At 45.9% G+C, this 27916-nt stretch overlaps 2 protein-coding genes across 6 annotated transcripts in view; both read left to right on the forward strand.

The window, feature by feature from the left end:
• The window catches only part of LOC105279016 (glutamate receptor 1), a 260017-nt gene that overhangs the window by 167551 nt on the left and 64550 nt on the right, over positions 1 to 27916 (forward strand). For all 4 annotated transcript variants that reach the window (XR_003406990.1, XM_011338535.3, XM_011338536.3 and 1 more), the window contains exons 3-4: positions 7326 to 7453; positions 12175 to 12304. Coding sequence is in view for 3 of the 4 variants with exons in the window: in XM_011338535.3 (XP_011336837.1) it covers positions 7326 to 7453; positions 12175 to 12304 (258 nt within the window). In the remaining variant the exon portion in view is untranslated. The remainder of the gene's footprint in view (positions 1 to 7325; positions 7454 to 12174; positions 12305 to 27916) is intronic.
• On the forward strand, positions 16882 to 27829 carry LOC105279015 (facilitated trehalose transporter Tret1). 2 transcript variants are annotated; one of them, XM_011338534.3, is made up of 5 exons: positions 16882 to 17951; positions 23950 to 24251; positions 24345 to 24713; positions 26070 to 26872; positions 27408 to 27829. In XM_011338534.3, the coding sequence occupies exons 2-5, from the start codon at positions 24209 to 24211 to the stop codon at positions 27555 to 27557; spliced, it is 1365 nt and encodes a 454-aa protein (XP_011336836.1). In that variant the 5' UTR covers positions 16882 to 17951; positions 23950 to 24208; the 3' UTR covers positions 27558 to 27829. The 2 variants fall into 2 exon arrangements, with proteins under 2 accessions (XP_011336836.1, XP_026828211.1); XM_026972410.1 differs by lacking the exon at positions 16882 to 17951 and having other exon boundaries at positions 23927 to 24251.

Below are 27916 nucleotides of genomic sequence, written 5' to 3' on the forward strand. Positions count from 1 at the left end.
TGCTTCTCAACTCCCTCCTCTCCGAGGGGTAGCAGATGAATCTCAACTGTCTTCGAGGGGTAGCGGATTTGATCCCACTTCTGAATTGTAAGAGGCGAAAAATAACTAGGAGACTGCCTTAGATTTGAACTCGAACTCTTCGGGATCCCTGGTTCACACGGCTAGGTCTTAGGCTATACGGCCAATACTCCTACTGTTGTGATCAACTTGTTTTCATTCTGATTCTCTATACGACCTGTCAGTCTCGACTATCTTTCCAGATCTTACAGCTCGGCCAGCCTGACATTACATTCGTCCCCGAATGTCTCCAAATCGTCGGTTCACTCCACTTGAGTCCCTCCCAACCTCCATTTTTGGTTCACTCTTCTGAGTCCCTCCCAACATCCATTTTTGGTTCACTCTTCTGAGTCCGTCCCAACCTCCATGTTGGTTCACTCCTCTGAGTCCTTCCCAATCCCCATGTTGGTTCACTCCTCTGAGTCCGTCCCGACCTTCATGTTCAGGCTTCACTACCGGCCAGCTGCTTCTCAACTCCCTCCTCTCCGAGGGGTAGCGGATGAATCTCAACTGTCTTCGAGGGGTAGCGGATTTGATCCCACTTCTGAATTGTAAGAGGCGAAAAATAACTAGGAGACTGCCTTAGATTTGAACTCGAACTCTTCGGGATCCCTGGTTCACACGGCTAGGTCTTAGGCTATACGGCCAATACTCCTACTGTTGTGATCAACTTGTTTTCATTCTGATTCTCTATACGACCTGTCAGTCTCGACTATCTTTCCAGATCTTACAGCTCGGCCAGCCTGACATTACATTCGTCCCCGAATGTCTCCAAATCGTCGGTTCACTCCACTTGAGTCCCTCCCAACCTCCATTTTTGGTTCACTCTTCTGAGTCCCTCCCAACATCCATTTTTGGTTCACTCTTCTGAGTCCGTCCCAACCTCCATGTTGGTTCACTCCTCTGAGTCCTTCCCAATCCCCATGTTGGTTCACTCCTCTGAGTCCGTCCCGACCTTCATGTTCAGGCTTCACTACCGGCCAGCTGCTTCTCAACTCCCTCCTCTCCGAGGGGTAGCGGATGAATCTCAACTGTCTTCGAGGGGTAGCGGATTTGATCCCACTTCTGAATTGTAAGAGGCGAAAAATAACTAGGAGACTGCCTTAGATTTGAACTCGAACTCTTCGGGATCCCTGGTTCACACGGCTAGGTCTTAGGCTGTACGGCCAATACTCCTACTGTTGTGACCAACTTGTTTTCATTCTGATTCTCTATACGACCCGTCAGTCTCGACTATCTTTCCAGATCTTACAGCTTATCGTCCGGGAAGAATAATGGCTACTTCCTGCCGCGAGCGCGACTTCCAGCTGCCGTAGAAATGAGAACTCCGCGCTCACGAAGAAGAAGCGGAAACGCAACCGATGTTGCTCTCGCTTCGCGATAAAACGCATGTAGAGTAACGAATGCGAGAGAATCTCATCGCGATCTCCGGGAAATTTTATATTGTGGCCTGACCCGATTTCCCATCTCCGAACTCCACGCAAGTCCGCATTTCCTCGTTAGCGTTCATTTTCAAGTTTTAATTGGAAACATCATCATACCGTGCCGGTTCCCATCGCCGTTATCTTTAATATCCGCGTTAGGTTTACAAGCGCGCGCGCGCGGGCTGAAGCTGCGACACCGCGAGGAATCCGAAACTTTTTCCCCTCGCTTTCGGCGTTTCGCGACAGTTCCGGTGTTCGCGTTTACCGTATCGATTTGCTCAGCATTTTCACGATTTTCACATTCGACGCGCAAGAACGACGCACGGCTTATCGTTATCAGACCTACCACGCGCGATCCCTCATGGGCCAAATCAGGATATCTCGCTCTTGGCGATTTCCTATAGAATTCGTATGCACCGCCGGCGTGCCCGCTCAAATCGAGATAATCGTTGAAGGTAAGGGAACGAAGGGGGTCGCAGAAACTTTGCCTATTGTGCGCGCGAACTTCATACGGGGATACGCGGGAGAGGGCTCAGGAAACAGTGCTCCGATAATTCTGATAAGGTCGCTGCATACACCCGCGTATTTGCATCGCAGCCTCCGCGCACAAGCCCGATTGCATCCGCGCACACGTGGCTCCTCGACTGCTAATGGACAAATAGGAACATGCGTGATAGGACAAGTTACCAAGTTAAATGGCTCGTGAACGCTAGTTGGAATTAGTTGTTCTCCAGTTGCTAAATATAATGCCGCCGACACGTGCATACGTATCTATCTATGGGGCATTCACGGGCCTTTCGCGAGAGTTCGAAAGTAGTGTTCGTATAACGCAACTGTGCCGGTATCCAAATACGGCGAAGCGAGATATCTCACGGCGGAACGGAAGGTGCGAAACGCGCGCAACGCAAAACTCACGCGCACGCAGGCTGCATCGGTAATCTCGTTATTTTCCGGACGCATTTTCCGTGCACTTTTCCCGCAAGATTTATTTCACGACGTGGGGGAACAGCTTTGAAGCTTTGAATATTCTGCGCTTTCTCTTCAGAACGTATCGCGAAGATACGTTAATTATCAAATCTTCGTCTGCCGTAATAACGCTCCATGAAGGATACAGATGTTTCCGTGGCGTGAAATTATGTGCCCAAGGTTAAAGCGCGGCAATGTAACCGACCTATCTCTCTCTTTTCTCTCTTGCTCCTGCCAAGTTTATACTGTCGTAGAAGAAGTCTTATGTACTGCCGAGACTCCAACTGCGAGATTCGTCCGCCCGCTAAAAGTGGCCGACACCATCGTCGCGACCCAGTTCAGGAGGTTTCCCCTTTGTTACATTACGGGGCGGCTCTCGAAACTTGGGAAGTAAAAAATAATTTCGCCAACGATATCCGTGAGGTCACCAGTTATTCCGAGCATTCCCGCGACCGGCAAGTATTCCCGTTGATGGCCTCTAAGTTACGGAATGGCCTCTCCTGAAACTTTCCAGTTAAAAAGATAGCGGGACGAGGACGAGGCGGATAAGCCGGGCGAGGAAGGAGCGGATTTCCCGGCCGGGAAATCAGGATTTAAATAAACCCACCCCGGATTATCGACGCTGCTGCGCGAATCGGCCTGCTCGCTTACCAAGTTGGATCACGATCGTTTTGTGTTGCGCGACGGCACTTTTTAATATCTCGCGCGCGACAATCCGACCGGTGCGCCGGACGAATTTTCCTCGGTGAGGGAATGCAGTATCTCGACTCCAATCGACGACCGAGTACCGCCGAGGTTATTCGATTGCTCGAGCAAGGTTCCGCGAGCAGGAATGTGTCAAAGAGAAAGAAAGAAACCGAGACAATGAGAAGACGCCACGGCTGTAATTGCGCTTTCAGCTCAACTTGCGAAACTGTCTATCTACTGTTTCGCTTATCAATCCGGGATTCAATGTCGTGCGCGTTATTACCGGCCTATTTGCCGTCGTCTGGCCAGCGGATAACGCGCGTCTTGCCGTCCGGTACATATGTATAACGAAGTTTGATAGTGGCAGTATCATCTGCATGAACGTAGCGCCTGTCCGTGCAGCGTGCAAACTTTGCCGGCATCATTAGCCTGGACCCGGGCTGGCTCTGCAGCCCGAGTAGATATATTTAGTATAATAATAGACGCTAAACTTGTTCAGTCGTGAGCCAATGCATAGAGTCGATAATACTGCGACCATCTGCCGCCTACTTGATCGAGCATCCCCTTCGCATACTTGACGCAACTTCGGTATGCTCATTGTGTGTGCCATGCAACGGGATTGCGTATCGATTCGCAACTTCCACGATATATCGCAGCAAATATGATGATAGACGCGCGAGACTCTCGGTGAGAGATTGCGCCGCCGCGCGCAAAGTTCGTTCTGCGCGCAGCGCAGACGTCTTGCTGTGAGTTAAATATAAAAAGGGAATCTGAGGAAAAAATCGAGCGCTGACATAAAACTGGAGTGGAGCGAAAGGTAACAAAGACCAAGATGCCAGCTTACTGCAGTTGCGCGAGATACGGAAAAGCAATGAAGAATAATACGTTCTCGTGTATCAAGTATTGCTGTTTGCCTCATTGATCACGTAAAGGCACGTTAAACGTTACATCCGCGGAGAGGAATGATCTCTTCCGTTTCGATTATTCCCCCGGACATGACAATCGCCTGCACGTTTAAACTCCTCAGCCCCGGTTGAGAGAATTAATAATATCTACTTTGAATTTAATAAACGGTACTATACGTTACTTTTGCGTTCAGCCGGCAAGTAATTTTTTACTTAAGCTCGTACCACAGCATCCAGGAAGCTGATTAAAATTTAGCGAGTTATCTTATAGCTACTGCCCGGTTAACTGCTAGTTTTAGCGGAATTTATGCACGCTAAGAAGAAATTTACGCCGAGAGGATACTCGTACAGTATACGCTCTAGTTAGTGTATTTACCGCGTTTTCAATGTGGATTAACTCTCACTGCATCACGCGTGAATACGCGTGTGTGTATATTCGAAGACAAGAAGTGAGTTTTCTCCTTACGCAATTAATTACTATGATCATAGCTTTATATAGATAAACGAGATTCCAGATAAATAGGATTCGCTCGAGTGCTCAAGATTTATTTATCATTTAATTTATTTATCATTTATCAGTTATTTATCATTTAACGAGGAGATTTCCGAACTGGTGAACTGGCCGGGAGAAAGAGAGGAGCGTTTAATTAAAAATGCTGTTCGAATCCACCGAGGGAATCCACCGGCGGAGTTCGGCAAACTTACGAAGCATCCCGGGTAATTCCGCGAGAAAGCAGCGTGTGTGCAGCAGCGCAGCGTGATACTACAGCTCGCATGCTCGATCGACGCGAAGGAACGTAACAAGTACGTCTCAAAGTACGAAGTGCACAGGTGCGCCCTGGCACTTTAGGGAAATGCCATGGTGCACGCGGTGTTCCTCAAGGTAACATCCGTCAGTTACAACGTACAATTACGAGTGCTGAGCCCCGCGTGTCGGTTAATCAGAGAACGAGGGAATACGCGGCGCGTGTTTTTCGCGGCGAACGCGCTACTAGGGCGAGCGTAAGGGTGGCAGTCCGCGCGAAGGTGCACGGAATTAATAATGACGAAAGAGCGAAGGGACACTCTTGACCAAGGCGCGGGCGCATATATCACGATGCCCCATTATGCTTATGAATATAAATGCACCCTCGGGGTGGCCACAATAAATGCCGCGCCGCCGGCGGATCTCTGAATTCTGCTTTGCTGCACGTACACGTGGCAGCCGCGGAACAACGAAAATAAAAACGGCGCCAGTCCTCTGCTCCTCTTTGCCCCTTTTTTCTCCTCTCATCCTCTGTCTCCCTCGCTTTTTTCCCTGCGTCCTTTTTCATCCCGGGCGCCCTGGACGAACGCCGGGCGTGAGGGCGCGCATAAAAGAATAATTAAAATAAAGTAGGCTGCGCGCAATTCCGTCGAAATTATACACGAGTACTGTAATGATAACAACGAAATGGTTAATAAGCCGCCGCGCCCTCGGCTGCGCGCGATTTCCTTTGTAGGCTCAACGCGGCGGTCCCGTGAAGCCCCTTTTTCCGAATCGAAGATGAAAGCCCTAGAGGTAATCCTTCCGCACCCGGAGTTCTCCGACTTCTGTGCCTTTTACATACCTGACTTTTTTATTAGCGGTTCTTGCGGTCGCTGTTTTGCTGGCAAATTCTGAAATGTTTCAAGCAAACCCAAGTGCTTTAGTCCATGGATTTACGGAAAATTCTACCTCGTTCAAAATGCGCTTGAATCTATTTCTCTCTCGTTGCTTGGTGCTAATATAAATTAAATAATCATTACAGCTATCTCGGTATTCTCGGTAGATGTATATAAATTAATGCTCCACGGTCCCTCGATTAATTCAAATCAAATCACGTAATGAGGAAAAGCACCAATGATTTTTATCGAATCACGTGGCTCGCCTTGTTAATGGGAAACGCGATGCTATCCACATTAAGCACCGAGAAAACGGCCGCGTTTCCTGGTCGTTTAGACGACCGGCGCAAAAATCTTCGGCCACGGAGAACGAGTCTTGTCAGTTTCTCCCGCCGCGATTAACTTGTAGGGGTTGCAGCTTCTCCTCGGTTTCTTTTTCCTCGCTGGCACTCTTTTATCCGCCGCCTTCCCTACCTTCCCTTTGGGTCGCTTCCAACCGTTTGAATTTTCCCTTACCTTCGCAATCGGTGCAGCCGATATCCTATCTCTCCGTCGCTCTCCTCTTTTTTCTTCCACCCGTTCTGAGGTGATATCCACCCCCATACGTTTTATCGCGTATATTCGTCATCGCCATTTATCTTGGGCGGGCCGAACGTCGCGGTTAAACACCGCAAACGCCAAATTGCCGTATCATCGAATCACGTTCAAGCAAGATATCGCATGATAATCGCGACAATATCGCACCCGGCGCGATTCCGCGTTTTATTTCACTATTTTTTCCCTTTGTTTTTTTTCCTGGCAACAATAATACACCGACTGTTATTTTTTTATGTATCACCTTTTCCACTTGGATTTCAATAAAATTTCAATATTGACCAAACATTAAATGCAGACAAAAAAGGAAAAAGTTATTTGTTCGTTTCATTGTGACCAATGTGCTAAATAATATCAAGTTTTACGTGCTGGGATGAGATTTATATAAATACATATATATAGTTTTTTTATTATATACATTGCAGTTTCGAAAATAACGATATTTCATTTAGGCGAGCAATTTGATCGGCTAACAAGGATTTAGATTTATGCTGATCGCCATTTTCGTGTCGCAGATTGATGAAGGAACGCGTTCTCATCGCCTTCGTTACCCAGTCATTTATCCCGTTGTTATTAAAAGCGACTTTGTTAGCGTGGTAATCAAATTTAGATCTGCATGGCTTGCCGCCAGGTACGCTGCGTTTTTATCGGTAGTCCTTTTTGTTCCCAGCGTGCTAATAAAAACGGATCTATCCAGCAGGCGCGTTCAGCTTGCGCTGCGCGTATTATTGCGCGCGCTTTGTGCAAGAAAACCACGTATAATGGTCTACCAGATCACCCATCGCATGACGCTCGCTCGATCTTCATAAAAGCGGCGCTGCGCGCGGCGTCCGTTGCCGCTAAATAATACTAACAACCCTGCAAATAACAGCGAAACACGTAAACACGTGTTCATCGAGTAATTCGAGATATTTTTTAAACAAATAACCGACGGAACTATCAGCGCAGAAAATTCTTTTAACGATGCGACGTGGATTACGCTCGCGCGAAATCGGAAGACCGCGTCGCGATCATCTTTATGCTATTTTCCTTGTGATAACGATTGAATTGTTGTTCTTGCATGTTACAGTTTGCAACCAGTTCAGCAGAGGCGTGTTCTCGATGTTGGGCGCCGTGAGTCCAGACTCGTTCGATACGCTGCACTCTTATAGCAACACCTTCCAGATGCCATTCGTGACACCCTGGTTCCCCGAGAAGGTAAGCGCGTCCGATCTTTTCCTCGTAGATCCGCCGGAAATTCTCATCGTCTCCTGTATTTCTTAATTTCTATTTTTTTTCCTTTTTTTTCCTCCTTAGGATTGTCGTGCGTGTTATTTCACGGGCTATCGAATCCGCAATTACTATGCACGCCGCGTTAAATGTATATTCGTACGATTTGCGTCATCGGTCCGGGTTTTTTAATGGATCTTTTCATGGAATCGCAGGATAATCATCGGTTCAAAACAGTTGGTCTGTTTTTACGTGATACATGATTCGACAGGCGCATAATTACGCGATGAGTCATAGCCGGTGCCGCGCCGCGGCGCGGATTAATGAATGGACGGCTCATTCGGATTTAATTTATTCATGAAACCAGTTTTTCCGGGTTGCAGTCCGTACATCTTTTCTCCGATACACCGAGCCAAGACGCAGAAGGAAAATCTGAATAGTATTATCTCGCGGACCTGTTTTGCTTGAATTATCAATGAAATCCAGATTCTATTCCGCGCCGCTGCTCGGCCGCGCGCGCACGGGGAAAACCCTCGCCGTTTTTAGCAAACGGCGCGTATCGCGCGATAACTTTCATTAAAATTTTAACACCGTTAAATTTAAGTCGGCAAACGGAGGAAGCAGCAGGACGGGGGAGGAATTCTGGCGCTCAAACAGAGATCGTCCTTTTTATGGCGCGAACATTTATAGCTGACGTGGTGGAAGTACATTTTCCATCTCACTTATCGATTCAACATAAAAAAAAAGGGGAGAAACGAGAAGAAAAACGCGGGAAAGGAGGAGAGTACATGCGATGTGCATGCGCGTGACGATAATTGTCTCGAAATCAATAGTTTCGTTTCGCGTTGCAGCTGATAATTAGCGCGGCCGAGCGCGAGACGCACGATGGATTCGATCGATACACGATCATCCGTACAAATATGTAAATGCACGCGCGCTCGCTCGCTCGCCCGCCCCATACATGCATACATACGGCATACGTATTACAATTTGAATTTCGGAATGAATTGATTCGCCCGAAAATTTATTCGCCCGCCCGAATTGCGGAGGCTGCATTTATCGCGCCGCAGTAACGCCGCTCGTAAAACTGATACCGGCACCATGGGCACCATAGGACGCGCATCGGTGACGACCACGAGAGCATTTCGGCCGTTTTGTGCGCGTATTTTTGCCACGATATATCTTCCGCGTGATGTAAGTGTATATAGATATATATATATATATATATATATATTAGGGGTGTGATTTAGTTTTGAGGGTTTTTTTTGCTCAAAAACGCATGTATTTAAATATGATAATGAATGAATACCTTAATCAAAATATTTTCCTTCGTTTTCTATAACTTTTTCCCATCTTTCTGGCAAGAGATGGATTCCACCACGATAAAATCACTCTTCTTGTGAGTTGATCCATTCGTCGACGAATTTTCGCACTTCTTCCAAATTATGAAAGTGTGTATCCTCTAAAGCGTGTCGCATCGACCGGAACAAATAATAATCGCATGGAGAATACGCGGGGTGCGGTAAGACTTGCCATTCAAGCTCTAACAGTGTTTGTTTCACTGATAACGCAACGTCAGGTCGAGCGTTGTCACGAAGAAGAATCACTTTCCGTCGTTTACTCGCAATTGGTGGTCGTTTTTGGTCCAATGCTTGCTTCAACTTGTACGATTGGTGTCGATAACGATCAGCCGTGACAGTCTCATGCGGATTTAACAGCTCATAGTACACTATCCCACCAAATACGGAGCATTACTTTTGAACCGTCAATATTGCGTCTCGGAGTGGATGTTGATGATTGGCCTGGACCCACCCATGATTTTCTGCGTTTCGGATTATCAAAATAGATGCACTTTTCATCCCCAGTAACAATCCGAGACAAAAGACTCTTCTTTTTGTGCCTGCCGATCAACGAAATGCAAATGTTCAACCGGTTCGCAATGGCACTTTCCGATAATTCATGTCGAACCCATTTCCCTTCTTTCTGAATTTTTCCCATTTCATGTAAATGTTTCGTAACTGTTGTACGATCAACATTTAATGCTCTGGCAAGAGATGGATTCCACGACGATAAAATGACTCTTCTTTTGAGTCGATCCATTCGTCGACGAATTTTCGCACTTCTTCCAAATTATGAAAGTGTGTATCCTCTAAAGCGTGTTGCATCGACCGGAACAAATAATAATCGCATGGAGCAATGTCCGGAGAATACGCGGGGTGCGGTAAGACTTCCCATTCAAGCTCTAACAGTGTTTGTTTCACTGATAACGCAACGTCAGGTCGAGCGTTGTCACGAAGAAGAATCACTTTCCGTCGTTTACTCGCAATTGGTGGTCGTTTTTGGTCCAATGCTTGCTTCAACTTGTACGATTGGTGTCGATAACGATCAGCCGTGACAGTCTCATGCGGATTTAACAGCTCATAGTACACTATCCCACCAAATACGGAGCATTACTTTTGAACCGTCAATATTGCGTCTCGGAGTGGATGTTGATGGTTCGCCTGGATCCACCCATGATTTTCCGCGTTTCGGATTATCAAAATAGATCCACTTTTCATCCCCAGTAACGATCCGAGACAAAAGACTCTTCTTTTTTTGCCTGGCGATCAACGAAATGCAAATGTTCAACCGGTTCGCAATGGCACTTTCCGATAATTCATGTCGAACCCATTTCCCTTCTTTCTGAATTTTTCCCATTTCATGTAAATGTTTGGTAACTGTTGTACGATCAACATTTAATGCTCTGGCAAGAGATGGATTCCACGACGATAAAATGACTCTTCTTTTGAGTCGATCCATTCGTCAACGAATTTTCGCACTTCTTCCAAATTATGAAAGTGTGTATCCTCTAAAGCGTGTTGCATCGACCGGAACAAATAATAATCGCATGGAGCAATGTCCGGAGAATACGCGGGGTGCGGTAAGACTTCCCATTCAAGCTCTAACAGTGTTTGTTTCACTGATAACGCAACGTCAGGTCGAGCGTTGTCACGAAGAAGAATCACTTTCCGTCGTTTACTCGCAATTGGTGGTCGTTTTTGGTCCAATGCTTGCTTCAACTTGTACGATTGGTGTCGATAACGATCAGCCGTGACAGTCTCATGCGGATTTAACAGCTCATAGTACACTATCCCACCAAATACGGAGCATTACTTTTGAACCGTCAATATTGCGTCTCGGAGTGGATGTTGATGGTTCGCCTGGATCCACCCACGATTTTCCGCGTTTCGGATTATCAAAATAGATCCACTTTTCATCCCCAGTAACGATCCGAGACAAAAGACTCTTCTTTTTTTGCCTGGCGATCAACGAAATGCAAATGTTCAACCGGTTCGCAATGGCACTTTCCGATAATTCATGTCGAACCCATTTCCCTTCTTTCTGAATTTTTCCCATTTCATGTAAATGTTTGGTAACTGTTGTACGATCAACATTTAATGCTCTGGCAAGTTCTGAAGTGGATTGTGTTGGATTTTCGTCCAATAATGCTTGCAAATCTGCATTTTCAAGCTTTCTTGGTTGTCCCGAGCGTTCTTTGTCCTTCACATCAGTATGACCACTTTTAAAGCGTCTAAACCAGTATTCACACGTCTTAATTGATGGGGCAGAATTACCATACGTTTCCACAAGAATTTTATAACCGTCAGCCGCAGTTTTCTTTTGATTAAAAAACAAAAGCAACGCATGTCGAAAACGCTGTTTCGGAAGTTGCATTTTTACGATGATATAAACACGACTGTTATTGCATCTATTGCTATAATGCTACTAAATGTGATGGATAATGTCAAGACTGTAAGAAACAACAGTTATCGGAAACAGCTATTGGAACAAACTGACACTACAGCCATCTGTTGCAAAACCCTCAAAACTAAATCACACTCCTAATATATATATATATACGTGCGCGCGTAACGAACGTCGATGTCGTTTAAATGGTAATCGCGCGGTAATGCTGATTCGACGCCTCGGCTTTCTACTCTTTCCTTTTCTTCTTTTTTTCTTTTTTTTTGGAGGCCAATTACGGTACGCCAGGAACGGCCATTTATATAGAGAAAATCCTTTTCAATTTCCATGAGATCCGGCCGCGCTGCGCTGGCCTCGCCCTCAAGAAAGAGAGACGTTATCGGTGCCATTGGAAATTCAATACGTGAATGTAATTATTGCAGCCGGGCGGTGATGAATTTCCGAAACACGATACGGCATTCATTTCGCTTCGATAATATCGCCGGGATCGATAAAGGGCGTATCATTTCGAACTGCAGCGGATGCTCCACTTTTTTTTGTTTTTCAATTATTCCCGTGGAAAGATCGCGATTTGTCTCCGAAACGTACATTCGCGGTGTAAATCCGGAGCGGGGAAAATGATTTCGCAAGGGAGAGAAAGCCGCGGCGAGACTCGGCAAGTGGAATCGCTATTAAAAAGCATACATTTCGGTAAATCACGCGTGCACCAGTTGCGCATTCGCGAGGAATTCAGTTTCAAAGAGACTTCGCTCCGTGCGACCCTAGTCGATTGCGCGAGCTTTTCGGATTAAAGTTTCGACGGCGTTTCCTCCTGAGCGGAATTAATTTCGGCGGTGTGTTAAGCGCACCGAGGATGGCGCGCTCTTGTGTTTGCGAGATTTCACGACGACGACGACGACGACGATCGCACGACGCAGCGATGCGGATATCGGTGGAATACAGGGGATCTCGTTCCTGTTATCCAGGTTCTGACGCCGTCCTCGGGTCTCCTGGACTTCGCCATAAGTATGCGACCGGATTACCATCGCGCCATCATCGATACCGTGCGATACTACGGCTGGAAGAAAATCATCTACCTCTACGACTCCCACGACGGTAAGTCCTTTACCCCGCGGCTTTCTCATGCATTTCTCATTTTACAGCGACGTAGCCGCGGGCTGCTGCACGCCCGCTCGCTTTCCGCAACGCGCCTCCGCTACGCCGCGATATTTCTCCTTTTTATTACGCCCGCCAAGTAGGCTCGCTCCCCCGTGGCCAACTCCGCCCGATATCGCAGACACGGGGATATCGAGTGGATTTCCCGACTTCCGCGCGGAATAAAAACGCGTGTCTAGACTGGCACCGCGTAACCGGACGACCACGCGCAAACGATGTGTAACACGGTAGTAGGTGTGTTCTTTTTTTTCCTAGTCGAATGACACGCGACAGAAACGTGATCTGGCGAACGATCGTACTTTCGCGCGGTATATCCCCCCCGGTGCACGAGGAGAACATTTTTATGCACGATCTTTTGCTGATGACTCTCCGGCACTCTTCTCTCCGTTGTTATTAGAATCACGTAAGCGGAATAACATGCGGTCACGGCGAGTGCCTTTTCGCAACACTCGTTGCCGCTCGTGTACGGGAATTACGCCGGCGAAATGACGTTACTCCTAATTAAGTACATCGATTTTGTATTTTCCACGCTTTCCCCTTTCCTGTCGGTGTCGTTAGAACCAATTTTCGACTGACTCGAATGAAATTACGGGCTTCACGCTTGAACGTACGCGATTCCGGAAGCGAGACCGCAGAGAGAGAGAGAGAGAACACGCGCAGACTTTTGCGTATCGCCGCTTTTTCACGCGATTCCAGTCACCGATGAGCGATTCAGCGCCGGCAGGAAATCGGTAATTGCGTGCAAGATTACTGATTCGTATCGGTGCACTCCAGGAAATCAGTGCAACGTGATGTGATGTCGTCTGAGAGGACAAATCAGACGTAGGCCTCGGGCAAGGCCGTCCCCTTTCACTCTCGCTGATTAATCCGACAAGCGCGCGCGTCATCTCCTTGAAAAGTGCGATCGCAATTGGATCGGTGCATCGTGTCTGATCGTCTGAAATCTGTTCAGGAAAACTCTCGCGACGTAGGTACTCGAAAATATACTTAAAGATCGTATCCCGGGCTTCTTAAGGGGCGCAGTTAAACGAGGTACTTTGAGATCGGAAATGTTCGATCGCGCCGACTTTGTACGCGCGCGCGTGCGAGAGAGAGATAGAGAGAGCTCCGTAAAAATTGTCGGCGGTATTGGAATTAAATTGGATTCTCGAAAACGATTCTGCCCGCGTGACTTGGAACGGTAACTAGCGCGAACTGCGGGTCCTCCTTACCCCCTTACACCCCCCGATCTGTTTCATACGTAATCTCGTGTCAATCTTGATGCCGGGCCGGCGGGGGAGGCAAACGACACCGACAGCGGTTTAATTACTTAATTAATGGGACACGGGGTGGTAGCTGCGACTGGTGAGCGGGACAATTAATCACCGCGCGATCGCTAGACAGTTTTGTATCTCGCCGACTTCCGGAAGGCCGCTTATAACTCGGTCACGTGCCCCGGGCATGAGAAAGCCATTTGGAATTCCTCGGGCCGACCAATTGCTCTTCTTCGACAAACTCCGATAAGAACGACGAGCTGGAGGTAGTCTAGTATCGCGGAAACGTGGGCGAGGGGAAGAGAGGGAGGAGGAGGAGGAGGAGGAAGAGGTGGCGGTGGTGGGGCAGGGGAGTTTAATTACCGAATGCAAATGCAAATATACTTTAGGGACTACCCTGCTGTCTCCGCGCGCGCACAGAACGACCTCTTTCCTTCCTGCCCCTCGCCCCGTTCCACCCTCTCTTCCACCATCATCCACCCGTCTCGCCTCTTGCCGCTGCTACTATCTGACGTAGTTTAACCGTGCCGTTTCTCGATTAAAGCGGGTTATGAGGAAAGGAGCAGGATGATGAGCATTCGGAGATCATCTGGATTTCATGGCGGATTTTTCGTTACTTATCAGTGTTCTCGGTATTCCCCGGCATGATGCAGCCGCGCGGGGAATAATACGCGCCATCCGAGTTAACGATGACACGCCGCTCTATGATGCAAATTTAAGTCCCGACGTCGTGATCAAGTGGACAAGTAATCGTTTTATTTTAGTTTTAGGAGCGTTGCGCAAACATCAACGAATGCTCGCGTCTCCTCCGTGTTTTCGTTGCCGAAAAACTCGGAATTCGTCGAATCTACACGACTCAATGAATTCTTATAGCCTAATTTTCATATTTCGAAATAAACTCTCACGATGTAGCAAAACAACGGCGATGTAGAGAACAGAACGTTAATTAGCTTCTTGCCGTCCGTCGTAGTCTGATTGACATTAATGGCGAGAATATTTTATCGATTGTGCAAGGTTTATATCGAAATTTGTACCTATCTAAAGAAATGGCATTGGCCCATATTGCGATACACAAACATCCAAATGTTGTTTTCCAAATTACTTAAGGGGGGAGTCTGCTTTAGAACGTTGAAAATAAGGTATAATTTTACGAATTGTTTTGGAGAAATTATACAGCGGATCATTATAAAACTTTGATGCATTTATTAGTACATGTTTAAAGATAAAAAAAATTATTTTTTAATTTGAATATATCGCCTGTAGAGGTCGTCCTGGAGAAATCTTAGTGCAGCCGGCATTGTAAATTGGTGAGCATTCTCCTGCCTCCAAATTTCATCCAAACTGAAAAATTGAAATATTTTCTCGTTATTTATGAATTCCCATCGTCGATGAACCTTTAATATTCATAAAAACATTAAGTTAAACAATTATTTTTGCATGAAAAAGTTCAAAAACTTTGCCTAAAAATCGTACTTTTGTGTTCTAAGCTCCACCATTTTGACACTTTTCAACTTTTTTCTTCTCTCTTTGGTTCATCGATGATGGGAATTCATAAATAACGAGAACATATTTCAATTTTTCAGTTTAGACGAAATTTGGAGGTAGAAGAATGCTCACCAATTTGCAATGCCGGCGACGCGGCTGCACTAAGATTTCTCCAGGACGACCTCTACAAGCGATATATTCAAATCAAAAAATACTTTTTTTATCTTTAAACATGTACTAATAAATGCATCAAAGTTTTATAATGATCCGCTGTATAGTTTCTCCAAAAACAATTCGTAAAATATACCTTATTTTCAGCGTTCTAAAGCAGGCTCCCCCCTTAATACTGGATCTGACGACGAGCAGGAGAACGCTTACTTGAACAAAATTGAACCGTTTGAGGTAAGGATAAGGACGCGCGACACGCGCGAGTGCACAATTAGCATATAAAGGTAACGATAAATCGCGGCCTGCGTGAAGAATCGACGAACGAAGCCGGGGAAATTAATGCAAAAGCGCCACGTGCGTGAAACGATTGCTCGTTTTTTATATTCTCGGCGTTACGCGGCAGCAATGATCACGGCAGAAATGATACCGGGAATCGCAAATCGACGTAATCGACACCGAGCCCTTAAATAAATCTGACTTGCCACGCTGTCCGCCGCATGGGAAATAACTGATGCAATTTCAGAGTTGAGACACGTCAAATGTTTCCTCGATTGCGTCACAGCAAACGGCCGGCGAGGAAATGAATCGCCACCGGTCAGGGCGATCGTATCGCCCGCATCCAGGTAGAACCAATTGCGCGAATGATTTCGAGAGAAAGTTTCGCGGATTCGGGCGTTCTCCATTAGGTTTTCCCACTGGCGGCGTTAAATGTTACCGTATCGATCGGATTTCTCGATTCTTTAACGCTTTTGGAATCGCTCCTACGTATCGGTGCTGCACGGCCTTCGTTAATTGCTTCCGCGGACCGCGAATCTTAAAAACCGAAAATGCTTTTTAGCATCAGGCTCTTTGAGGTGCATTTTATGTGTATACAGGGTGTCCCGGGTTTTAACCGACAAACTGCGGGAGCATATTCTACTAGTGGAAATAAGAAAAAATTCTTATATCGAGTTTGCTTAGAAATGCTTTATTACAAAGTTATAAACCAATATTGAAAAGAAATATCAGATAAGTAACAACGGATTTTTTCACAAAAATAAAAATTATCTACGCAATGATTTAGTGACGCATTTCAAAATGTTGTCCCTGCACATCGATACAAGCTAGACATCGACGTAGTACAGAATTTGTTACGGTACGACATTCCTGAAAATTTTGTTGCATCTCAGTAACTGAATTAGTAATTCGTTGCTTTAAATCTATCTGGTACTCTCCTGTTAGGAAATCTACGTTGATACTCTCGTACGGCAGCTCGTGCATTTCCGTCACAGAATCCGTACACGAAATGAATATCGGTGTATTCCTCATTTGAAAACACTTTTGGCATTCTGATAGTAATTGCTAGTTGACACGACGATTGAAATCTAACGGCTACTGTTGTGAAAGTAACAATCATACTGAATCGTTTCAACATAGTGAACATGAATACATGTGAATACACGTAACATAAACATCTTCGACCTTCCAAATTCTACACTATGTTCCGTTGTTACTTATCTCATATTTCTTTTCAATATTGGTTTATAACTTTGTAATAAAGCATTTCTAAGCAAACTCGATATAAGAATTTTTTTCTTATTTCCACTAGTAGAATATGCTCCCGCAGTTTGTCGGTTAAAACCCGGGACACCCTGTATATTAAGAACAATTGGCATCTCAATGTTAGCCATGTCAAAATGCAAAGCGTTATCTCTGCGACAGGCTGTCATGGAATTGTCCAAGGATACGCGGATAACTTTTTCTCGAACAAGGTCCGCGTTTTTACCTCCTGAGGCCGGGGAGCAACGTAAACGAGGTTTTCTGCCGTCTTGAAGTAATTTTGTAATTCCGTTCGCGTAATACCTGTCCTTCTCACGATCTGTTTGACGCGTAATAGCAGAAATCATCGGGATGGCGTGTAACAACGCAACGACCGGAATGAAAATATGCAATTTGCATTCCCCTTTCGTTACTCGCTCAGGTGAGATATTAAATAAACATGATGCATAGATGCAAGGCGCCGTATGCACGTTCATGACGTTTTCGCTTTCAATTAGCGAGCGAGCGAGTTTGATACGCGCGGAATCGAGAACGTTTGGTCGCGCGAGCTTGTAGCTACTGCGTTCATGCAAAAGTTAAATCCAGCACGGTCAATAACAGCGAATTAATAGCGGGCGTATTAGTTTTCCCGGGTGTTCCTGTCATCCGACACCCCCCACACCCTCGCGTCCGCCTGCAGAAGTGGTGAAAAAAATTGGGAACCGCGTCGAATAGAGCAATTTCCAAAGCGCGACACATGACACGTATACCACCGTTCCGCGCTCATGGCGTTAAAAAGGCGGGGTAATCGCCGCGGGGGAACAGAATAGAATAAATATAATTATACGGAAAAAATCCCCGCACTCGTGCGCTCGTTCCCTCGCGCGCTCTCTCGCTTGTCCCGCTCGCGCGCGAGAGCGTGCACGCGAGAAATAGCGCGGGAAAGTAATTAGCACGGTCCGCGAGCCACGTGTTTGTCGCTTCTCGACCGGCTCGGGAGGGGATTCGATTAAAATCACAGTGACGTGCCGGCGTGTCAGAGTCGGGCTCAGTTTCCTTTCCGGCGTCTTTCAGAATGACAACGGCGTCGTTGTCGCCGACGCGTGCCGAGATCCCGCCGTCTTGTTCTCGACTCCCGTGGTTGTGACAGGTGCTTTACCAAGGTGAACCAAATACTCGATACAATTATATTATATTTCCGCGAGAGTATTCCACTTTCACTGCACGTCGCGCTCGCGCACGTTTCTCCGAGCCGATTTAGAGCCGCTAAGTCTGACAAGTTGCTGCCGTCGCGCGGGACGGAATTCGCCGGGCGACGCGATTGTAAAATTTCCTGCGAAGTACGTGATAAGCGACGTCGTTAATCCGGTTAGATGTAAATAGAACCGGCAAGAGTGACGGTTCCATTTTGAAAAAAAAAAAAAAAAAACTAAATTGATTCGACATAAAAGCCTGTTTCAATCCGCGAATCTCTTGGAGAGATAATGCAGGGATTTGGCGATACACGCATTACCAATACGCGTATATGCGCGGTGCATACGTGCGCTAATCCGAATCTGGCCATCGGACTAGATTATCATAAGTACCGACCAGACAATCGGGTTTAAGTCAATCTGCATTGGAGAATCGGATTAGCTCAAGAGAGAATTTGCGTTAGAGATTCAGACGCGGAAATAAATATCAGATAATGCTAATTCCGTGTCTTTCGTTGCAATTAATTCTTTTACTTTGACTTTGACGAAGAACTGCGATCGTATCGTCAAGTGTCTGTCATCATCCAGTAACACGATTGAGTAATTGTATATAGTCAGCTTCCATGATTAGGTAATAGCCCGCTGATGAAGGTGAATTAAATCCTCGTGCGATAATAGGATGACACTGGTGAATCAGGTGTAACTATATGCGATTACGTTAAAACATGCGTACACGTATAATGACTCTTATGTAACTGTCAATTAATCGGGTCGTTGCTCGTTCGAGTTGCACGCTGGCGAATAGCTATAACGCGTACGCGCAAAGTGGTTTATTATGTGCGCAAGCAATGAAACATCGCGATTAAGCAGTGCTTAATTTTCAACGTAGTGTTGGTTAGTATACTCGGATTGCAGGAAATAAATAATGCGAAGAGCGTTGTTAATGTATAATTAATGTTTCATCAATTTCTGATTCTCGAAAATGAGATTTTCGAGGAAATTGTATCGCAAAGCTACGAGATCATTCAATCGAAACGTAACACTTTTCTAATTCGACGACAAGAAAGATATCACTTTCAGCAATTTCTCTCTCGAAAAGTGAAATTTCATTTCACTGTAACTGCTCGTCTTCCTTAAATCTTCCTCTGGCATCTTACACGATAATATTTACAAATCTTCGAAACTGGCAGAGGCATTGAAACTCAAATAATGCCTCAAACACGTTATCGTTGTTCGATAAAGTAATCAGAGATTAATCTCGGCCAATCCGAGGTATTTTACGACCAACGGGAAAAATGATCTTTCTCATTGATGTGTAAGAGGCGAAAAATAACTAGGAGACTGCCTTAGATTTGAACTCGAACTCTCCGAGATCCCTGGTTCACACGCCTAGGTCTTAGGCTGTACGGCCAATACTCCTACTGTTGTGACCAACTTGTTTTCATTCTGATCCTCTATACGACCTGTCAGTCTCGACTATCTTTTCAGATCTTACAGCTCGGCCAGCCTGACATTACATTCGTCCCCGAATGTCTCCAAATCGTCGGTTCACTCCACTTGAGTCCCTCCCAACCTCCATTTTTGGTTCACTCTTCTGAGTCCCTCCCAACATCCATTTTTGGTTCACTCTTCTGAGTCCCTCCCAACCTCCATGTTGGTTCACTCCTCTGAGTCCTTCCCAATCTCCATGTTGGTTCACTCCTCTGAGTCCTTCCCAATCTCCATGTTGGTTCACTCCTCTGAGTCCGTCGCGACCTCCATGTTCAGGCTTCACTACCGGCCAGCTGCTTCTCAACTCCCTCCTCTCCGAGGGGTAGCGGATGAATCTTAACTGTCTTCGAGGGGTAGCGGATTTGATCCCACTTCTGAATTGTAAGAGGCGAAAAATAACTAGGAGACTGCCTTAGATTTGAACTCGAACTCTCCGGGATCCCTGGTTCACACGCCTAGGTCTTAGGCTGTACGGCCAATACTCCTACTGTTGTGATCAACTTGTTTTCATTCTGATCCACTATACGACCTGTCAGTCTCGACTATCTTTTCAGATCTTACAGCTCGGCCAGCCTGACATTACATTCGTCCCCGAATGTCTCCAAATCGTCGGTTCACTCCACTTGAGTCCCTCCCAACCTCCATTTTTGGTTCACTCTTCTGAGTCCCTCCCAACCTCCATGTTGGTTCACTCCTTTGAGTCCTTCCCAATCTCCATGTTGGTTCACTCCTCTAAGTCCTTCCCAATCTCCATGTTGGTTCACTCCTCTGAGTCCGTCCCGACCTCCATGTTCAGGCTTCACTACCGGCCAGCTGCTTCTCAACTCCCTCCTCTCCGAGGGGTAGCGGATGAATCTCAACTGTCTTCGAGGGGTAGCGGATTTGATCCCACTTCTGAATTGTAAGAGGCGAAAAATAACTAGGAGACTGCCTTAGATTTGAACTCGAACTCTCCGGGATCCCTGGTTCACACGGCTAGGTCTTAGGCTGTACGGCCAATACTCCTACTGTTGTGATCAACTTGTTTTCATTCTGATCCTCTATACGACCTATCAGTCTCGACTATCTTTCCAGATCTTACAGCTCGGCCAGCCTGACATTACATTCGTCCCCGAATGTCTCCAAATCGTCGGTTCACTCCACTTGAGTCCCTCCCAACCTCCATTTTTGGTTCACTCTTCTGAGTCCCTCCCAACCTCCATGTTGGTTCACTCCTTTGAGTCCTTCCCAATCTCCATGTTGGTTCACTCCTCTAAGTCCTTCCCAATCTCCATGTTGGTTCACTCCTCTGAGTCCGTCCCGACCTCCATGTTCAGGCTTCACTACCGGCCAGCTGCTTCTCAACTCCCTCCTCTCCGAGGGGTAGCGGATGAATCTCAACTGCCTTCGAGGGGTAGCGGATTTGATCCCACTTCTGAATTGTAAGAGGCGAAAAATAACTAGGAGACTGCCTTAGATTTGAACTCGAACTCTCCGGGATCCCTGGTTCACACGGCTAGGTCTTAGGCTGTACGGCCAATACTCCTACTGTTGTGATCAACTTGTTTTCATTCTGATCCTCTATACGACCTATCAGTCTCGACTATCTTTCCAGATCTTACAGATGTGTCAAGCATTGCATCGAAGTTCCAACAAAGCGCGACAATGCCGGTGAAAACGATCGTACGTCACCAGCAATGACGTAATCGATTCTGTGATCGATCTGACACATTGCGATTAACGCTCATCGGCCGGGCAGTTAAGATGAAATATCGCGCACTTCCGGACGTGACGACCTTGGGGTAATAACCGTGGGCTTCTTCTCCCTTGCGCATCGACGGCGAGCGGTTGGAACGGCGGAAACATTTCGGTATAAGCCACCGTTGCAACGACTTGGCGTGTTTCGGTCGTTTCGGCAACCTGTTTGACCAAGTCAGAGAGGAACGTTAACTGGTTTCGAGAGTTTGGTCGGTTCCAAGAATTCTACACAAGCTAAGCGAACTGAAAAGAAAAAAAAAGATCAGACCCGGACCAGACGGCGATTGTAGGCAGCACTGGTCGATAAGTTAAGTTAAACATTCCTCGGCTCGTTCCAGCCAGAAATGCAGTCCCACTAAGCAAATCCTTTCTCTTTTCTATGCTAACGCGAAGTAGCTCTGCCCGCACCAAACCGGATCGCGCGCGGCCAAACGCGCCGTCGACAGGAGCGAGAAAAAGACCGAGTTGGAAAAAATTCAACATTATACGTAATCCCGGCGGTTATACGATCCGTGCATTATTAAGGCAATAAATTTTCGTAATTGCTGTTTGCCATCACGTGGCGACCGCCACGTACTGCGCAACTTAATCGCGCGCTCACGGAGTCGCAATCGTCGGCGATTTTTTTTCTCTAATCGCCACGAGGGAACGAAAAGTGTTATTTTGCGGAACGCGGTGTTTGAAAATCCCACGAGAGCGACTTTAATCGCTGTAACCGGCGGCGTTGTAATCGCACCTCGACTTTAAGTGCGCAGGGATTACATCTGCCGCTGTCGGAAACAATTAGTTAAAGTTTGTCGCTGTGACATCACTCCGTCTGACTGACGACACGCGTGTTCGCTAAGTCTTCTTCGACAACATAAAAATACCTCACTGATAAATGCTAATAAAATTAAATAAATATTTTTCCTCCAGTCTGACTCACTCAATCGAGTTCTTTTTCAATCTTTGGAAATTCGTAACGAGTATAACTGCGCGGACGTAAATGCGTTAAGTAAATTACGGCAATTAAACCGGAGCAATTTAAATAAGGCGAACGTGAGGTGTAATGGTCCGGCTATTTGTGCGCTGGCACAAGCAGTTGCAATTTTGCTTCGATTGCGCGTCGTTAACATCGCGCTTGCCCTCGCAATCTAAACTAACAAAAATTGCCTCTATACTTTCTGAATCGCGCACCCACAGAAAAGATTTCTGGACTTAATGCTATTACTCTTTAATCTATCATAAAATAAGATCGCTATAGCGACAATCTTATTTATTATTGAAAAGAAGCATATTTTAATCTTGAATAGAAAATTCGAAAATCTAGATTCAAATAATCTTGGCGCTATCTCATTCATTTTCTCAGAAGGATTTAGATACAAATTTCTAGCAAGTTCAAAATATTCTTGATTTCACAATATTGTGGGATCTAAAAGACATCTTATTCTATTCTTCTAAGAGAATTTGTAGAATCTGCACAAAACGGCCAATATTTATGTGTTGCAATCGAAAATCGGGAAAGTGTTTCTGTTATTTACAATGAATAAGTGCAAAAGATATGGAAATGTCTTATCTCGAATCTTATTTCTCAAGTAAGTATATTGTATATACTTACTTACATTGCACTTATTCATTGTAAATAACAGAAACACTTTCCCGATTTTCGATTGCAACACAGAAATATTGGCCGTTTTATCCGAATAAAGGACGGCGCCGAGTCGACGAGCGACTGTGAGAAAATGACACGTCGACATCGACAAAGCCTACTATAAAGTGGCGCTAATATCAAATTATTCTACATACAAGAATATATAAGGATAAATGTTACTCTTGTCTCAAGACAGTAAGACAATGTTATTTAATTCGAGAGAGAAGAATAGAAATTACTGATTTAAATAAAAAATTGTTTTATTTTCATATTTTTTATACTTGTAATACGATTAAATTAGTCAAGAATATTTTTCGTCTTGTTATCAGAAATCCTTTCTGAGGGTGCGCGTTTACGCTCTTTGAGCGAGCGAAAAGTAAGTGCAAGTGCTCGACGAAAAATTGAGAGGTCCATTTCACAAAGGAGTCATTCGATGAGGGCCTTCAAGCCAATTATTCATTGACGTATCCGCGGGCGTCCGGCGAGTTTCGTGCGAGGAGTCGTCAAAGTGTATGAATTTCACGGCGATAAATTCACGTTAAGGAGCGCCGAGTTCGGTCGTCGTCTCTTAATAGCCGGTGCATTGTATGGCCAGCCATAAACTGTCGCTTTGGGAGGCATCGCATCGCGTGCCACAAAGCAAGAGCAAGTGCTCTCCGACCGCGGCGGTGGGCGGCGGTCATGCGTGCAGACGTAGAGCCGTTTACACGTGTGACCGTATCACACCCTCAGCCGGGAGATATGTGGCGCGGAATCTAGTTAGTACCCTTGTTGGCTTTATCTCCGTTATCTCCGTTTGGCCCGGAGATCGGCCAAATGTTGTCAGATTAGAAGGACCAGCCACAGACGCAGCTGCCATCGCGATAATTAGCGAAGATGAAACCTTGCGCTCCCGCGAGCATCCTCAGGTTCGAACTGCAAGACTCTTGTAAACGTTCAAGCTCAAACCCGAAATATACGCGCTCAAGCCAAAGTGCAAGTCGGACGAAGCAAGCTTCGTTCGTTTGCATTTTGCTGATAACCTTGTTCTAAGTAGTAATTTTTTCGAGCAGAGTCATTAAGTCTGCGTCACCTCAGTGCTTGACGTATGCTACGATAATGTCTATTTAGGTTTTGCGTACACTTGTGATCAACGGCTGAAAGTGTATTGAACGGACGCGCGCAAGAAAAAGCGGCAAGCTGCAAACATGAGATATCATTCGATCGCGATCGAATCTTCGTGTATTCTTCGTGCACGCGCCGTTGTCGTAGCGGCGACTATTTTGCGCTCCGTTTAGCACCTCCGTAACATCCGTGAGACAACGAGCGGTGTCCGATTAAAGCGATAATTAACGTGACACAAAGAAGAGCATTATCGGAACCGGACGCAATGGACCGCAGCATATTGCGACAGACGCTGATTGGGTTCGTGTGTAAGTATCCGGACGAGATTCACTTTGATCTGGAAATATCCAAGCCCGTGGAAAGCGGCCACGGGAAAATCTGACCGTGCGATCGCTCCCCAGGCAGCATCTTGATCATCGATTGCGGCCTCCACGAGGGATGGAGCACACCGACCATACCGAAATTCAACGGCGAGGATCCCCTCAATGTGACCAGCAACGAGATCGCCTGGATCGTGAATCTCATGTACGTGGGGGTCGGCATGGGCTCGCTGGTGCCCTTCGCTTTGATGGACAGCATCGGACGTAAGGGAACCCTGTTGATTACCACGATACCGAAGATCGTCTCCTGGATCATCATCGGGGTGTCCACGTCGGTGTCGTTCATTTACGTCGGCCGGATACTCGCGGGCATAGGCTGCGGCATAACGTACGCCGTGATGCCCATGTACCTCGGCGAGATCAGCAGCAAGCGGACCAGGGGCCCTTTAGGTACGACGATGACGAGTAACGTTATCGATTTGCAGTGCCTGACTCGATTTTTATATATACATAGAGGAAAGTCCCCGATTATGAGATACCATATCGATTTTGCCGAATGTAAGGAAATCTATAGGCAGAATTTAAAAATGTAATACGTTATCTTGAAGAGAATTTAATAAGCTTTAGGTTGGTAAAATGAAAAATCTAATTTAAATATTATTTTTTCTGAAAAGTAAAAAAATTTGAAAAGAGCTTTACGCAGGATCGAGAAAGTGTGCCCCTAATATAAGATACCTCGAGAAATCGGTGTTAAAAGTGCAAAATACATCAGTATTGCAAGTAAAAAACTTTATTAGATAGTTTTATAAAAATACTGCTGCCACAGCCTTCGCCAAATCTTCACGATTCCACTGTCGACGCTTCCTCGTTTCTCTAACCTCCATAGTCAGATTCTATAAAAATTAAATACACAAAACTTCGTAATATAAATTCGTATTAACTTTTCTTTAACCGTAAGTAGTATTTTCTTTCTTTTTATTACACTACATAATCTTCATATTCGAGCAATAATTATCTCATATTAAGAGTACCCTGAATATCTCATTATACGAGCCACGCGCCTAGCGGTTCCGCGATCATGAAATCTATCCTCTACAATTAAGCAATTCAACAAATCGCGTATTTTCCTGTTACTACGATTCTACTCTATCATTGCATACTGAATTTATTGCCAACCTTTCCTTATTATATAATAAACAAGGTTTAAAGACTTACCTCAAGTTCCTTTGACATGTTCACAATTTCACAAACCTTTTCTTGCAAAGGCTAAACGCAATAACGAACAATGAATTTTTCACTAAATACATTTTACACCAAGAGTAATAAGTTCATGGTGGAACTAACAGATGGTGCTCACTAGTGTAGCAAAAACCCCATTATCACATATTAGGAGCATATCTCATAATAGGGGATTCTCCTCTATATATATATTGACGTATTTGTCGTACGTTCCATTAGAATTTATTATTGACAGAATTTATTATCGAATTTTATTCTAGACTTTGTTGTATTGTACATGTTCCCATTGTGCATCTCTCATTCAGACCTGTTCGCTTTCTTTGTGTTGGATAATCGTCGACAGTGCGTTTCTAGTTTACGTTTTTCTTGAAAAAAAAACAAACTGTGGCTGTCATTATTCCACATTTATAATTACGCGACCACAATCACGGGCAATCACGCTCCGTGAATGGTCATGACGAATGCGGCATCTCGCAATCGTCCTCGCACCGCACTTGGATGACGTTATTCACGGGATAACCGCTATCCCGAGAGAGGAGGGTGCACTAAATAAGGCGAGGCCTTCAGGTACTTTAACGGCCGTCCTGATCAACATCGGGATGCTGCTGATCTACGCGATCGGCCTGTGGATCAGCCGGTTCGCCATGGCGATGGTGAGCGTGTGCGCGCCGGTGCTGTTTCTGGTTACCTTCATGTGGCTGCCGGAGAGTTCGGTATTCCTCACGCGGAAGAATAAACTCGGGCCCGCGGAGCGGACTCTGCAGTGGACTCTGGCCAAAGACAACGTGGACGAGGAACTCGAGGAGGTCAGACGAATCGTGGAGACCGAGGAGAAGCGCGGCCGGTTGTCCAACCGGGAGATGATGCGAGAGATCGTCAGCAAGACGCAGAACCGAAGAGCCTTCCGGATCGCTTTGATCCTGCTGAGCGGACTGACGTTGACGGGCGCGGCGCCGATACTCGCGTATCAATCATACATCTACAACGAGGCCGGCTTCGAGATCTCGACCAACGCCAGCATCATCCTGACAGGGTTGGCGATCGTCTTTGCAGGTAGTGCCTGCGTGTCAGTAGTACGCGCGACTGGCAAGAGGTTGCTGTTGCTGATTGCCGCGCCAGTCTGCGTGCTGTCGTTGGCGACGATTGCCATCTTCTTCCAGCTGCAGGCGGCCGGATACGACGTGTCAGGGTTCAAGTGGGTGCCCACGGTCTTCGTGGTGATCTACGTGCTCGGTTTCGGCTTCGGCCTGAATCCGATCCCGCTCGCGTACATCGGCGAGATCTTCGGGGTGGAGGTGAAGGTGCCCGCCGCGGTGCTGAATGCGCTTTACTATGCCGTGAGCACCACCGCCGTTGTGAAATTCTATCAGGTACGTTGACGTCCGCGTAAGGATCGATTTTGTTTTCGCTGATGAGAGAGAGAGAGAGAGAGAGGGAGAGCGGCTGGTAAGCGGGTTATCGGCGGCAACGATCGGTTAAGAGGTTTAGGCAAAATGGATTCTTTACTTCGTAATAGCTTTATACGGCACGGCATGATATAACGCCCGGTTAATAGCTCGGACGGCCGAAAAAGAATTTTCCTTAACGGAGTTAGAACCTGCCGCGGTATTAGGATGTATATTATGCGAATATGCAGATGGCACGATAACGACTTTAACAGGCAACTAATACCTCGATGGCTGTTTAATATTGAAATATTTAAAAGAGACCGGCGCCAATCAGGATCGTATTTATGATACAAGTTTGACGACTGGCCATTTATGACTCTTCTTCATCGCAAGCGCCGCGTTCGGAGTGTAACGTAACGTAATTTCGGGAAGATTCGGATTCCCTTTCATCGAAGACTGAACGCCATGTGATATAAAATGATGTAGCGATAGAATCATTTTTTTCTGATGATTGTAGGTCACGCAAGAGCTCTACGGTACGTTTGCACCATTATGGACGTTCACTACGATAACGTTTCTCGTGTGGGTGTTAATTTATCTGTATGTGCCCGAGACCGAAGGCAAATCATTGGAGGAGATACAGATGGACTTGCGGGATAAGAAGTGAAGTGTCTCGATGCTCGCATAAAGCAGAGAATAACCATAGGCGAGACCCAAAGATCGTTGCATCTATGTATACGTGTTTACAACGTAATTTTACTCAAGATGTGTATTATTGTATATTCTTATAATGCATATACTCATTTGTACATATATATATGTTACGTTAAAATAAAGTAGCATATTACTTTATTTTTTAAGGTACAACTTTTAGAGATAATAAAGTAGCTTAAGTGAAAGTGTAGACAATAAAATTTCGAAGGCTTCGTTGAGGATTTTTATCTGTGTATTGCGTGGATTACATAACTCTTACACATTACTGCTTCACTGATTTCAACGCGTAAGCATTGTAGTAGTACAGATCTG

This window comes from Ooceraea biroi, chromosome 9, assembly GCF_003672135.1.
Source record: "Ooceraea biroi isolate clonal line C1 chromosome 9, Obir_v5.4, whole genome shotgun sequence".
Taxonomy (NCBI): domain Eukaryota; kingdom Metazoa; phylum Arthropoda; class Insecta; order Hymenoptera; family Formicidae; genus Ooceraea; species Ooceraea biroi.

What these genes read in the sequence shown, in the direction of transcription:
- LOC105279015 (XM_011338534.3), top strand. Translation starts at nt 24,209, where the DNA reads ATGGACCGCAGCATATTGCGACAGACGCTGATTGGGTTCGTGT. An exon ending in GACGCTGATTGGGTTCGTGT is followed by an intron (nt 24,252 to 24,344) that starts GTAAGTATCCGG and finishes ATCGCTCCCCAG; the next exon opens with GCAGCATCTTGATCATCGAT. An exon ending in GCGGACCAGGGGCCCTTTAG is followed by an intron (nt 24,714 to 26,069) that starts GTACGACGATGA and finishes CGAGGCCTTCAG; the next exon opens with GTACTTTAACGGCCGTCCTG.